Below are 15834 nucleotides of genomic sequence, written 5' to 3'. Positions count from 1 at the left end.
CCCTTCTAGCTCAGTGCTTTTGTTTGGAGATTGATGGTTGATTGATTGAGTGATTTTTGGTGTGTTTTATTTGTAAATCGCTACATAAAGTTAACTGAATAAAGTGGAGGTGATCTCTGCATTCTCTTGAATGCTGTGCATCTTCATTATTCCCATGTGTTTACTGTACAAATATTATCAAAACAACATTAAAGCAAATTGGAGAAAAGTCAAAACATTCAAGGAGTAGGACTTAAGTCAGGCTTTTTAGAATGAGCAGTATATGGACAGATGAAAGACAGTGGGGATGGCCATGGGATGGTGAGGAAGCACAGTGGCCTCATGCTAAGGGGTGTTGACAAAGGTAGAAAATTGGATTAATAGGAGAGAGGCCTGGAATGCCTTGGAGAGTTCTCATTTAATTCTATATGCAATAGAGGGCCGTGTTCGGGCAGGAAGAGAGGACAAAGTTGTACCTACTGGATGTCATCAAAGCCTTGGCAGGGGATGAAACTAACATGAGCCAAAAGGAAGAGAAGAGGAAATTGCTCATAACACACTGGCACAGGGCTCTATTAAGTGAAGAGTAAGAGTGGAATGGAAGCAGGTCCTGAAAGGGAGGAGGGCTGATTTTGCCAAATAGTCATATCATTCTATTCAAAAGAGTTGGAAAGGATGCTTACAGCTGGAGGGATATGGCAGCTCAGCAAGCCCTCACCTCTCCTGAGTATTTCTCACAACTGATAAAAGATTTATCTCAGCTGTCCAGTATAGTTTGCAAAAATGCTTATTAATGAAATTCAGGAGGGATTTCCTATCTTCATTGGAAACAAATGGATATTTGAGTCTATGGATACAAATGAAACCTAATCAGTCCTCTTACTTCAATACCAGTCCTTGATCTCCTGTGTTGAAGAACAGGCATATATCCAGGACTATTTTTTATATTATTATTATGGGGAATGTTCTCTTTGTATTCTTATGTAATTGCCTTTTTCCAGTATTCTTTGTATTTCTTTCTAATTCTTGAGCTTTGAATTCTAGAATTATTTCAGTATTATGCCATGTAGGAACATAGAAGTTTGGCCTGACAGTGCTACTGACAATTTATGTCAGGGTGCAACTGCCTGGCATATTCTTTGCTATTATGCATTCCTTTGCAAAGTATGCCTTTGTTTAGTCTTGAGGGAATAGGCTTCTCTGATTTTCCATACACTTGGGACAAGACTTTTACATAACTAATAACTGTTCTGCTTGGTATGGAATGCACATGTTTGCATTTTCACACAATTTCTCCAATTGCCTCTCCACTCCTTTTGTATACTGCTAGGTGGCTGATCTGTGATCTGTATGATGAAGGTTGGAGGCATTTTTTTCATGTCATTTCTAAGAAAAATTACATGGGTTATGGCAGACAAATTGTGCTTCCTTTCCAATTTACCTCATTTATTTCTAAAACCCTACAGTCTATTTTTGTATTACATTTAGCACATTATAGAAGGCCTGACTAATTAATTATTATCCTTTGAAGTCATAAAGTCTTCTTCTAGCAGTGTGCCTTTGAAGCTAGAAAATGTCTTGTTAAAAATTATATGTTAAATATTTTTATAATTTGGTGTTGTAGTTGCACATTATCATTTTGAATGCAACCTGTATCTTCATTAGATAAAATGGAAAACTTTCCATCCACCCTAGGAATTTAGTGTCAGTGCACATGATACTCATGAATTTTAATACTCTATTACTAAATGTATGGGTGTTTCTTAAGGAAGTAATTGATACTCGTAAAGGCACTTTGTCTATTTTTTTAAAAATTTTTTGAGAGAGAGAGAGCAAGCAAGCGAGTGAGCCAGGGCAGAGAGAGAGGGAGAGAGAGAGAATCCTAAGCAGGCTCTGCACTCTCAGTGCAGAGCCCAATGTGGGGCTCAAACTCACAAACCCTGAGATCATGACCTGAGCCAAAACCAAGAGTAGGATGCTCAACCGAGCCATGCACGTGCCCCATCCACTTGCTCTTTTAAAGGTTGATTGTTATTTTTAAGAAAATTATCTTTGTGGATGAAAATGTTTACTATAGACATGCTGCATCCTACAAAAAAAAATATTGCCAAATTAACCACCCCTGGTGTCTGGGCCCTTTCTTTTCACCTACCTTAGGTCCTGGTTTTCCAAGGAATGCAGTGGCCCACTTGTTCCCATTTGGAATAGTGGTTTGTGCAATATATCAGGGTAGTTGTGAGGGTGGCAGTGACCACAAAGTGGTCAGAGCTGGCTCAAGCAAATGGTGATAGTGATGGACAGCAGCCCCAGCCCGGGGAAGGAAGTGATGGGGACTATTTCTTCAACTTTTAATGTTTTCATATCAATGCTTCTGCAAGTTCTTGAATACTCTGTGGCATTGAAGGTCATTTTTATTGTTGTTTAATATTAAACTTCTTATTTTTAACTAATTTGGACTTACAGAAAAGTTGCAAACAAATTTACAATTTATAGTTGAGAAAACAGAATTATAGGATGGATGGGTAATTAATTTAGAGTCCAGCAATGAAGTAGGTGTTCAATAAATATTCATTGACTGATGGGAGTAAAAAGGGACTGAACCTGGGGTATCCTGGCTCTTGGTCTTACAACATTTTTGACTGCCCCTTTGCATTTCCCAAGGCTAAAAAGTCACTCTGAATATACATAATTTCCAGCAAATTTTAAGTTATTCTTTGGTAGCTATAAACTGAGAAACAGTCTGTTGTTTTGCTGGCTATATATCTCTTACTAATAAATAACCATGTAGTGTACAATGAGAAGACATTTGCAAACATGATAAACTCTTTAATGCTATTGATTACAATTTACTTACCTCTGTCATTTTTATCCTCATAGAAATTGGCCCAGTGACAATTACCACAGATCCCAAGAAATTTCAATATGAACTCAGAGAATTGTATGTTCAGGTAAGTGCTTGCTTTCAATTTTATTTGTTTCAGGGGAAAGGAAAATCATGAACTTTTGTCTGATTTCCCTTATTTTTAAACCTGAAAGAAATAATTTTGGGTTAAAATTTTTTTTAATGTTTATTTATTTTTGAGAGAGAGGGAGTGAGCAGGGGAGGAAGTAGAGAGAGAGGGAGACAGAGGATCTGAAACGGGCTACTAACTGGAAGGGGAGAACCCGATGCGGTTCTCGAACTCATGAACCATGAGATCATGTCCTCAGCTGAAGTCCGATGCTTAACTGACTGAACCACCCACGTGTTCCAGAAATAATTATTAGTTTTTAATTCCACTTCCTTTTCTCACTTGAGTTCTGAATGAATTGAACAATAGATATGTAAATTGGGCAGATTGAGTTCACCTTCATTTATACATTATCTATGGCTGCTTTCATACAACAATAGCAGAATTAAGTAGCTTTGACAGACTGGCCCACATACCCTAAGATATTTACTCCATGACCTTCTACAACAAAGTTTACTGAAGCCTGCTCTAGGTGAGTCCCTTCACTGAGAATCATAAACAACAGTTAATTCTTCCCCCACAACAGAAATGGTATAATTAAAAATAATTTTGATGTTCTCTGGTCTAAGTCAACTGTATAAAATTTTTGACAGTAAGTATAATTAGGTGATTAGAGAAGAAGAATAACATTGCTTTAGCTGATATTCTGACAACAGGACTTGGAGATAGGGTTAGTATGTACTTTCCCCTCAGGGCTGCTTTGAGATCATTATTGCTAAATCCATTCATGAAAACAAAAAAAAACTTGCTCTTTGAGGCTGCTTCACTATACTCTTCTCCATAGATGGTCTTTGCTGTAGTCATTTCCAGACCTTTTGACCACTCCCCACCATTCATCTAAGCTACTGGTACCTAGATCATTGGCTACGTTTCCCCTTCAGGGCTGCCATCATTCCAGGGACTTCAGCATTTATGGGAAAGACCTGTCAGAGCCTTCTCTCCTCAGTTCCTTGACCTGCTAGTCATCTGCAATAACCTGTTCTTTACTCCATCTCAGTCTTCCACTCCCTCAGGACCTTATCATCAATAATCCTTTCTACCTCTCAAAGCACTGGTTCAAGCATCTTAACCTCCAGCAGCAACCATCTGTCCACCAAGCTTGTTGGCACAACTGTTTACAACTCCTCCTTCACCCTCATTAACCTCTAGCCTGTCTCCCAGGCCATCAGATCTCTCCTTTTTTTCCTTTCCTCCAGTTGAGCTCAGAGTCCTATCATTTCAAAAACACCTCTTTTTCTTCCTTGTCCATTGCTTTTTTCTTCAAAAGGCAAAACCTTATTCCTCAATAACTCCAATTATCTGCATTATTCATGCCTGTCCATCAGGGCGAAGTGCTGTTAAAGTCTTACAACAGAGCAGGTTGATTCCATTGTGGATACACAACACTGGACTTTCAGTACTCCCATGATCTTACTATGTTTTTCTGGTTGATTAAATTTCCCATTTGTCCCAATGATAATTACAGATCTTGTCTACTCTGTTTAAACCTCCATCCCCTCACCCTTTTACTACTGGTTGTTTCAGTGAGCGATCTACCCTGAGCAAGTGACCTCACTTACTGTTTCAAACATAGGCATGTACAAATGGCCCCTAAGACTTCTCCTCTGACATACAGACCCTTATGTCAGTCCCCTAGATGTCACAATGGGCCTCTACAATGAAACTCACAAATGTGCCCTTTCCATTGCTCTACACTTGGTCCTAAATTCTTGTTCTTTGTTCTCTATTTTTTGTCTTTGTGAATGTTGACCACAATATTCTGGTTATACTACCAAAAACTGTGAATTATCTTTAATATGATGATTTTCCCCCAACATCCAAACCGTCAAGTCGTGGTTTTTAACTTTCTAAATATTTTTTATGTCTATTGATTTCTCACTATTTCTATTGGTACTACCCTAATCCCAATTACTATATCTTTAGTCTAAGCAAATGCGAAAAAAGTTTCTAAGTGATTTTCCTGCATTTGCTCTTGCTTTTATTTGCCAGACTATTCTCCATTCTACAAACAAAATAATCTCAAAATACATCTCTGAACATTTCCCCTAATACCCTCTGCAGTCATCCCTTACCCCCACCTCATTAAATTCTTCCTAAGATTTTGAGTGACCTGAGACCTGTCTCTCTGTCAGCCCTGTGTAGAACCACTCTCTCCTTTGGGGTCTGTGCTCTGTCTTAGGGGCCTTGCATAGACTCTCTGCAAATCTTTATCCTCCACTCATCTCCCAGTGGCATTTTCGCACATGTTCTTTTCCTTGCACAGGAATTTCCTGTCCTTCATCCTGCCCTCACTTCCATGCTCCCTTAACCTAGTTTAAAATCTTGTATTCAGGATTCAAGTCTAATCTTGAACACCACTTGCTCAGAGATCCTCCCTGTCCTTAAGGTTTGGCCATATATTACTGCTTTTCTCCATCACAAAGTAGTGGGGATTTCACACTGAAGAATCATGTCTGATTTAGCTCATCATTACCTCAGCAAAATGTATGGCATATTGAACATGCTCACTTTTTGATGAAAGAAAGGAAGGATGAATGAATATATCATTGTGTACAAATCAACACAGTCCAAATTAGAGTTTGGAGTTTTAATACTTTGGTTTCACTGTTGGGTGAATGATTTGATTTGCAACTGTGTATTGTATGAGCATAATTGGGGCATAGGGTGAAAAAGCCAAAGTTTGGCATTCCAAATATGTATTCAATCATGATTATTTTATTGTGCCTGTCTCTATAATTTTTAATCATATACTAAAATAAATCATATTTCATAAGTACCTAAATGGATTTATATATCCCTTGGCTAGTTTTCTCTTTTACTAAATTTATTCTGATGGTCTTTCCCACTAAAAATCCCTCATTTCCTTTCTCTTACACTGTGTCATTCTTTCCCAGTCATTATCTTCATACTTACTTAGAATTTACTTTTCTGCCCTTCAATATAGCAAATTCTTTGCCACTTTGGATGTCCAGATCCTTTGAAAAAAATATTTACATAAAAATTTCTAGCCTTTATATGGACCATGGGAATTAGAAATTGTGTTCCCCTGTTTGTTAAAATTTTTATGTTGCCTTAGTCTACCATGAGCTACTAAGAGCAAGGGCCTTGTACCTCTCATTGAGCCTCTGATCCACCTGTGGGATGAACCAGTATCTGCATGAAAGTGGACTTAAATAGGGATTATATGAGGGTAGCCTCTTTTAAAAATATATATTTAGCAGTAAAACTATATCAAATATAATTTAAGCTTTGATGAGGCAAAAGATAACTTAAAAACCTAATTATCAGCTTGCATTACACAGAGATTCAGAAGGGCCAAGTAATGGAGATTTCTAGCTGATAGAACGTTAAGAAAGGATTTACTGTATTCATTTCTTTTTTCTCTGCAAAAATACAGCAGAGCTGTATTCTTGAATATCTGGCTAGAATGAAAATCCCTACATTCTCAATGAGACCTGGCACTGGCACTTCCTGATTTCCTGCCTCTCCCTTTCTTTTGTTCTGAGGAATCTTCAAGGAGTGTGCTTATCCTCTGTGCTCAATTTGTCTCCAGGGCAAAGGGTCATAATTCCTGACTCATATTCCATTGATTCCCTTCCCAGAGCCCTCCTGCATCACCTTTTGGACTTGAGACTGTTACAGGCAGTCCGTGGGGTTATATTCTTTCTTTTCTTTTCTCCTGGAATGAAAGCGGGTGTACATTTCTCTGGAGGTTTTCTCTGGACTGGCTACATCTTATGGGGTTTATTTTTGCATTGTCTTGGGATCCAAAAGGATGCTTAAGTAGAACAACCAGTTGGGGAAGAAATCAAATGTTTACTTTTTCCCTTCATTCAACATAAATATGAAAAACCTTTCATATTTATGAAAACATTTCATAAATATGAAAAAGCCCTAGGCTACATCATCACTTAACACCTAATCTAAAGAATATATTCTTTCTCCTCAGTGTTTGCTTAAAGAATATTTTATTATTTCATAAATCAGCCTAGAAACTAAATTTCACATATTTCATAAAATTTTAGTATAAAATACTAAATTTTGTTTTGTATATAATTTCCAGACTCCTCTTCTGTTCCCCTTCTACCATTTTTGGTGACTCCTTGCAAATCACTGTTATCATGAGCAACAAGAATTGCTGTCCTATTAAAGCTTACTTAGATTTAAACAAATTAAAAAAATTTTTTTTAATGTTTATTTATTTTTGAGAGAGAAAGAGACAATGCACGAGCGGGGGAGGGGCAGAGAGAAAGGGAGACAGAATCCGAAGCAGGCTCCAGACTCTGAGCTGTCAGCACAGAGGCTAATGTGGGTCTCAAACCCATAAAACATGAGATCATGACCTGAGCCGAAGTCCAGATTCTCAACTGACTGAGCCTCCCAGGAGCCCCTAAACAAATTTTTTTAAGTTAATAATTTTCTTACATTTGTAATAGTTTTGAAAACAAGAAAAGTAAATTTAGTTTGAAGTAAATTAAATAATTGCTCATTAAGATTACACTAAGCTTAGCTATTTTTTTACAGAGATATGGATAACTTGAAACATAGTTTAAAATTTTCCAAGAAAAACTTAGAAAAAAGTCAGTCACCTTAAATCATTACATTTATAACATTAATTTTATTTTCCTTTATTATCTTTCATCTGGAATACATGGAAGCAACTTGGAAAGCATCTGAGCTTTCTCTCTGGGAAAAAGAACGGAAGACAAATGATAATAAATGGTATTCAAACCACAGAGCTTTGAGACCTAGTATCTCTGTAAATATGCAGTCCAAAGTCTTGTCTCAGGTCACAGTCTTTATAAGAAACTGGAAAGCTGGGGTGCCTACGTGGCTCAGTTGGTTAAACATCTGACTTTGGCTCAGGTCATGATCTCCTGGTCATAGGTTTGAGCCCCACCTCAGGTTCTCTGCTATCAGCATGGAGCCAGTTTCAGATCCTTTGTCTCTCTCTCTCTATCTATCTATCCCTTGCTTGTGCTCTCTCTCTCTCTCTCTCTCAAAAAATAAGTAAACATTAAAAAAAAGAAACTAGAAAGCTTTTGATTTTTAGAAATCAAAAAATGGTGTTGGCAGTAATATGCTTTCAAGCCTTTTATCCAAATGTTCTAAAGAACAAAAAGCAATTAGTCAGACACTTGAAATGTAAAAAAAGAAGGAACATATTTTTACAATAATGGAATTACAATTTTTTCATATAGATAGTTGGTCCCTAAAACTGAAAATCCTCACACATAATTTAATTTTCCTTTGTGAAGTCTTTTAGCAACATTGACCCCCCAAAAAAAGCAGGAATAAGAGTAAAAATATGTAGAACAGCATTGTCACATAGGAACAGGATGGAGTTATGAAGAAGATGAGGTTAAGGTCCAATTATTATAATTCTTTAACAGGAATAGAAGGGTAAATAGACAAAATGCAGCAGGCTAAGGCTAAGGTGACAAATGTTTTGCTGTCATGTAAAAACAATTGATGTTAGAATTAACTGCCAAAGGAGAGTATGAAAAATCATCGCTAGATAGGCCAAGACTATTAAAAAGAAGAAGACAAGATAGTGCTGAGTATAGAAGAGAAATTTATGATGACAGTTTGGTATACACTTTATCTAATTTCTGGTATTGTATATATATATTTTTTAATTTTTTTTGAAAGAGAGAAAGAATGCAAATGGGGTGGGGTTGAGAGAGAGGGAGACTGAGAATCCCAAGCAGGCTCTGCGCTGTCAGTACAGAGCCCAACATGGGGCCTGAACTCATGAACTCTGAGAGCATGACCTGAGCCAAAATCAAGACACCTAACCTCCTAGGTGCCTCTAATTTCTGATATTCTAAATCATGCTACTATGTAAAAGTATGTTCTTTATTTCTCAATTTATAGGAAAGTTTTCTTAATGAATTTTAAAAATCAAACTAATATGTGACAAAGAAATTAAGAAAAGCAAAAAAAGACATGACTAGATAAAAATAACAAGAAGGGATTTTATGTCAGTGTAGATATAGACTTATTGAAAAACTATGGGAGATGTGATTTACGTTTTTGGTATTGGACATGATTCAACTGAAGACAGCAGCTTTTATTTCTATTTAAGTATTCTTTTGTACAAATTGTGTGTGTGTGTGTGTGTGTGTGTGTGTGTATTCACTTTTACAGGAAGAATGGCATGTGTTTAATTTAGGTAAGATGAGATGAGTCCAACACATGTAACTCATAATACATGCAAAAGCTTCAAGAATAATAGAACCAGTGTCTGGCCCAAAGTAAAGGCTTGATAAATGTTAGCTATCATTACTTCTATTGTGTTACTACCTCCAGTACCCTGAAGGTTTTTTTAAGGGAAATAATCACCAAACATACCGTAAACGAGCAGCAATTGTGGAATATGTGCCTTGTGATTTTGCAAGTGTCTCTCTCAATTCAGACCCACACAAATATTAATATTACCTTTTACAAAAGAGGATACTCAAGCTTTGAGATAGTAGGTAACAATCAGGTCACCAAACTGGCAAATAGCAAAGCTGGTCACATAACGGGAGGTATTTAATGCTTAAGACAGTGTCCTTTATGACTCTGTTACTTTCCTTCTAAATACTGATTTAAGTAACCTTATTAGTCCAATCAAGTTAACATTTGTTTATAGCATTTGTTTTGCATTTTACTTCAAGATAGTGCTGTAGAGAATTAAAGAAGATGGTAGGTCTAGGGCTGGTCTCGTCCTCAATGAAATGAATTCATTCCTTGAAGATTTTGACTTTCACTGCTACCTCTCATCAGTTTGCGTAGTTGGCTGACCTGAAATTACTGAGCAGCAAATGACAAAGTTAATTATAAACAAAATTGCTCTTTTTGCTCAGTATGTGTTCTCACTACTTACTGTGGTAAACTTATTTAAGTATGACCTCATAAACACGTAGGAGAGACACGAGGATAAGATGCCTTTTAAGAGATTGATAGTGTTCATACTACCATACAACCTAGTTGTATTTGTAGGTGATGTTTTGATTATTTTCATTGTTAGAGTTGAAACTTCTTGGGGCTTGAATGAAACATCTACTACAACTTTCATGTGCTGCTAGAGTTCCCTGCTAGACCATATGAATTCTCTGAGGGACAAGTAATTCTTAATCCTCAGGGAGGGAAGAGAATGGAGGGCACTGAGTGGGAATGCTTGGCTCTTTTCTAACTATCCACCTTGGTACCCTATCCAGAAGCAAATAGCTAGATGATTTCTTAATGATCTTTTATGAGCACTTCAAAGGACAGAGAGTATAGAAGAGTATTCTGACTATTGGATTACTTTTTCAAAGCAGAATATAGACATAATGACATAGGTATGGATTATGATGATAAAAGTTTTGATTTTCTTTTCAAAGGGTGCATGCATGGGAATGTTACAAAAGGTAAATACACGAGTCATTGCAGAGTAAATACTATAGTTACATGTCACAGAATGGCATCACTGACCCATGATGCCTGGATTCACCCCATACATGCTACTTATGTAACCAAAGGATTACCCTATTCCCCATAATAAGTACTGCATCTGATTTTGTCCATTTTTAGGTGATGGTAAAGATGGAGGTCAAAATGTTTTCCTGGGGAGAATGTTTCTTGACCTAAAGCCAGATTTCCTAGAGAAAACTATCAACCTCACTTTGAGCAAAATGAATGTAGAGTTTTTTTCTCAATTCAGATCAAGAGCAGTTCTCAAGAAGCTGTCTTTATTCTTAGGCCTTGAAAAAATGTCAAGAAGAATTGTGGAATCTTGGTATGAGTACTCACTTTGACTATTATTTGTCCAGTTACCCCATCAGATGTCTGAATCCCTTCCAGAAACCTATCAATACATCAGAAATGAACTAATACCAGTTAGAGATTTAATAGCACTGATCTTCATCACCAGATGATACCTGGGGTCCTCCTCTGGAGCTATGTCTGAGAAGCTCTTTCATGTTTGAAGCCAATATAAGATTTCTTTGGTGATGGTATCAGATTATTGAATTCAGGTGCAGTTACCAGCTCAGTCCCTCAGATTTTTTCATATAAACTTTAAACCAGGTCTCATACTTCTATATTCATGTTGATTTTTGAAAGTCCTCCTTTATCTGGTCTGTTTATATATATGGAATCTCCTCCTGTGAGATGATCTAGATCTTAGTTCACCAGTTTTGTTTAATGACTGTTAGCTCTAAAATAGCCCATACAATTTGTCTGTCTCAAACTTCCCTATATATTATAATGTTCATAAATTATAATGATTTTATTAGTAAAAAATGCATTGTGTTGATAATCTTTTTGCCAAGACCTAAAGTAACATAAGCAGTATAAATATATTTTTTACGCATAAAATAAAACACACATTACACAATCACATTATAATCTCCATTAACTACCCAATAACCCAGATAATACCAAATGTGCTGGGAAGCATATAAGATCCATATGTGAGTGTTGGAGTAGAAAGCAAGACAGAGATTTTAGTGGGCAGGCTGAATCTGAAGAGTGCTAAGTAAAACAGAGAAGGGTCATAACCCAGGGAAAACAGGGAGAAAGAAAGCCTGCCTGATCCTTGAATAGGCAGATAATGACTGGCTGCAAGGGCCACCTTAGACCCAGAACCCTGCCCTCTTCTGGCTCATTCTCTCTGGGCAAACAAGGCCATATAGTAGGAGAGATCAGGAATCCCAACTAGGGATCAGGATAATGTCTTAATTTTGTGGGAAAAGAAAATAAAAAGGTATGGAATCCTTGATGGGCAAGGGAAGGAATTCTCTTTTTTTATTTAAAAAAATTTTTTAATGTTTATTTATTATTTTTGAGAGAGAGAGAGAGACAGGGTACAAGCAGGGGAAGGGCAGAGAGAGAGAGGGAGACACAGAATCTGAAGCAGGCTCCAGGCTCTGAGCTGTGAGCACAGAGCCCGACTTGGGGCTGGAACTCATGAGCCATGAGATCATGACCTGAGCTGAAGTCAGAGGCTCAACTGACTGAGCCACCCAGGTGCCCCGGGAAGGAATTCTCTTAAGTAGTATGAAGGTATATCAATTTCTGATTTATTAATGAAGATATTGAATGCACGGTACATAGTGTATCCTTTATTTAAACTGAAGTGAACTGAATCTTCTCCTAGGCCAAACAGGAAGGTAGTTCCAACAAACTGAAAGATCAATTGCTGAAGAGTTACTACTGGCAGGTAATAACCTGAAAGGCAGGAAATGGTTGTAATTGTTAACTTTTAATGCATCTGAAAGAAAGGTCAACAGTTTTTTGATGCCTTGATTTGGATTCCACCTTCTCTAAACTCGTAAAGGGCAGCATGGTGGACTGCCTGGACTTTTATTTTGATTATAGAGATTTGAAGTTTGGGCTCTGAAATACTCCAATTATCTTTCAGTACATCCCCACCATAGTTTCTACAAGTGATGAAGACCAAATGTCACTGATGCATTAGGGTTCTGTAGTCATTCTAATTTATTTTATACTTGCTTGAATGAAATTTTATGTTAGGTTCAATGCAATGTAATGGTTTCCACATGTACCTTTTGTTTCTTGCTCATAGAATCACATAACTGTGTTTTAAGAAGAACTGAGGGTTGTAAACTCTCGTTTAACTTGAGACTGAGTTTCATTCCTGAATTTTATAGGTAAAGGGAAAATTACAGAAATAAGACATTTCAAGCAGTGAGTATTCCGTGGGAAGGAAAAATACAGTCTGACTTTGAAACAAGGCTTAGTAGGTTGTAGTTGTGTTAGAATAAGGGCAAGTACTATAATGCCAATAATACTTATTTTGGACTTAGGCATGAGCCTACCAAAAAAGTTTTATTTTTTCATTGCTTAGAGTTAGACATACCTGGAAAACAACTGGTATAAGCACCATTTCAGTGAAACTGGATGAAGAAAATAGAATTGAATTGGGTTGACTAGAAGAGACATAATAAGGCATGGGTGAGGGCCTGCTCTGAGATTTCCAGTACTCTGATCGCTTGTTTGACGAACATTTTCCCATTGGGGTTTGGACAGGGACCTCATTTTTCTCCAACTCTTCTCAGGGTTTAAAGGTTCAGTTTAGTTCATTGCCACTCCCACATTGTCTTATATTTAGAAAAGACAGCATGATAATCTCTATTTTATTACTCCCTTGACTGATAAGATTTCTGTTTATTCCTATTTTATCTTGCTTTCTAGGAATTTATTTTTTAACATAATTATCACTGTAACTCTGAGGTTACAGTTTTTTTCTTTAATTCCAGGAGCAACATTTACTATGAAGGGTCACATGCTTCTGTTTTTCCAGTACACATTTTTTTTTCTATCTGAAGTGTCTTTGGCAACTTAGTAAGTTGTAGCTATCAGTAGAATTCTGAAGATAAAATGAATATCAAAATACTGAGCAAGAATATGCCCACTGATACAGATAAGTTCTATCTCAGAGTTCAAATAAAAACACAGTTAACAAAAGCAGTTTGCATTGTCATGTATGTGTGCAGGTTTATGTGGTTTTAGGGGATGCATTTCCATTGCCATGTTTGTTTTCTTTTGTTAAATATTAAACCTGACACCATGCCATGATTGAGAGGGAGAGACAGAGAGACAGAGAGATACAGAGATATGAGAGCTTGAGGGAGTTAGTTTTGTATACCACTTAGAGTATGTATATATAAGCACTTGTACTTCAGGAGACCTAGCTCTGGAATTATATTACTTGAAATGAGATGGGCTAGGCTTGAGTAAAGCTCAGGTTGAACACAGAAAGCACGCCTAGATTGTGTCAAGATTGTTTTGCACAGTCTCATTCATTCATATACTCACTATTCATTCATTTATCCCTTCATTCATCCAACCACAATGGACCACTTACTAAGGTCTTCAAGGAATAAAGATGTAGTGGGAGGAAACATAAAAATTACAATCCAACTCAGCAGATGCCACAATAGAAGAACGTACAATATTCTGTGGGCATCTGGAAGAATGAGAATCTTTTCCCCTTTGCTTTTATAGTTTTCTCTTACAAGCTACTTGCTTGCAGTCACAGAGGTTGATGAAAGTAATAAAATGCCTCACTGGAGTTTGCATGAAAGCTCAGACCAGGCAGAATTGAATTCCAGTCTCTGTTCTTTCACTTAAAAGTCATGTGACCTTAGGAAGAGATTTTAAAGATTCAGTCCTCTGGCAATATATTGTGCTAAAAATGATACCTACGTCATCAATTGAGATAAAGAGTAAATACCATAGTGTATGTGACAGTACTCTCTTAGTGTTTGGCTTAGAGTAGATATCCATTGAGTCAATACAAGTAGGGTATCTTACTACCAGTAAAAGTGTCAATTAAATTAATGAGACTTTTCATAGATTCAAGTTCATCAATTCTAAATGTCTCCATTATAGATGTTTTATGGGATATTATCTTACTGTTTTTTCCCATTTGGTATTCATATCAAAACATAAAGTGTTAAGACTTTTTAAAGGACTACTTTTTTAAAGTGTGGAACTAAAATGTAAAATGGTTTGTTTTTAGTGTTTCAGTAATAATCCCATTGCCCCTGATTCTAAAATCTGTACATGAGTTTGATATAGATCAACCTGAAGTATCTGACGTTGTGAGGTTTATTTATAAACATGGACATTTTGACAATGGTTCTCTTTAGTCCTGTTCTGCCAGAACTGAGTTTAAGAATCAGAAGATCAAATAATGATTTGAGAAATATTATTAGCAAACCTGTAGATAAGCTTCATATATATCAATGTGCAAAAACTTTGTTTATAAACTTTATGTATACTTAAAGTCAATAATTTATAGATTTTTGGAGTAGATTGTCACTTGATTCCTGAGCCTTAGTAAATTAAAATTACTTAAATTTTGTTTTTAATAACTTCTGACAGAAAGCAAAGTTCATGGAAGACTTTTAGTGCAAAGCAACAACCTTATAATGAAGCCTGCATAACAAAACCAAGTATCATTCTAAAGCAGTGCTGTCCAACAAAAATAGGATGTGAGCCACATGTGTAATTTTAAAAACAGTTTAAATTAATTTTTATAATCTATTTATTTAACTCAGTATATCCAATTTTTTCATCGATATGAAAAATTAATACTTTTTTAAATTTTAATTAATTAGAAAAAAATATTTGATTCCTCAGCCTCATGAGCCATTATTTCAGATGCTCAATAGCTCCCAAGGCTTGTTAGTGGTCATTGTACTGGACAGCACATATCTAAAATATTCCTTTTCTGCATAATTTTAGTGATTATTTATGATTTAAAATGATTAGAAAATCAAACTCAGGTATCAGATAGGGAGTTTTTAATATAAATTATATGTAATCTTCTTTTGGAAAAAAACACTTATTTTTCCTTTTAAAAACCTACATCCATAATGAGATAGATAAATAGTTTCACTGAGATATAAATTATCATTTAACAATTATTTTTAATTTTCAGTTATCCACTAATCTAGTATAGACAGAAAGATAATAATTTTAAGATATTGTACTATTTTGGTAAGAGAAGAGTTTTATTCTTGAGAACAATTTCTAATCGGTATGGAATCAATATGATTATAATATAATCTGTGTCTGCAAACGTGAAATTCAGGGCAGCATAATTATTTTTATTGTAAAGAATACACTGATTTCCACAGCAGGAAAACCACTAAGCTACACAGATCACTCCTAAGGGATATTAAGTACATCTAGTATGGGTTTCTGATATACGTAGGTCAAAATGTTTCCGCTAGACTTGACATTCCTCAAATTTCTGGCTGCTTGGAGACTTTATATTAGTTTGTCCATAATAGTCAAATTCTTTGTTTTGAGAGTGTGATATATATAAAAGAGTCAAGAAATA

The 15834-nt window shown here is 36.1% G+C and overlaps 1 protein-coding gene across 2 annotated transcripts in view; it reads left to right on the top strand.

The window, feature by feature from the left end:
• HMCN1 (hemicentin 1) overlaps window positions 1-15834 on the top strand; it is a 470876-nt gene that overhangs the window by 97956 nt on the left and 357086 nt on the right. For both annotated transcript variants that reach the window (XM_060643679.3, XM_060643685.3), the window contains exon 2: window positions 2857-2927. In XM_060643679.3, coding sequence (XP_060499662.1) covers window positions 2857-2927 — 71 coding nt within the window. The remainder of the gene's footprint in view (window positions 1-2856; window positions 2928-15834) is intronic.

Source organism: Panthera onca, chromosome F1 (genome assembly GCF_046562875.1).
Source record: "Panthera onca isolate mPanOnc1 chromosome F1, mPanOnc1 haplotype 2, whole genome shotgun sequence".
Taxonomy (NCBI): domain Eukaryota; kingdom Metazoa; phylum Chordata; class Mammalia; order Carnivora; family Felidae; genus Panthera; species Panthera onca.
This window is presented reverse-complemented; position numbering and strand designations above follow the sequence as displayed.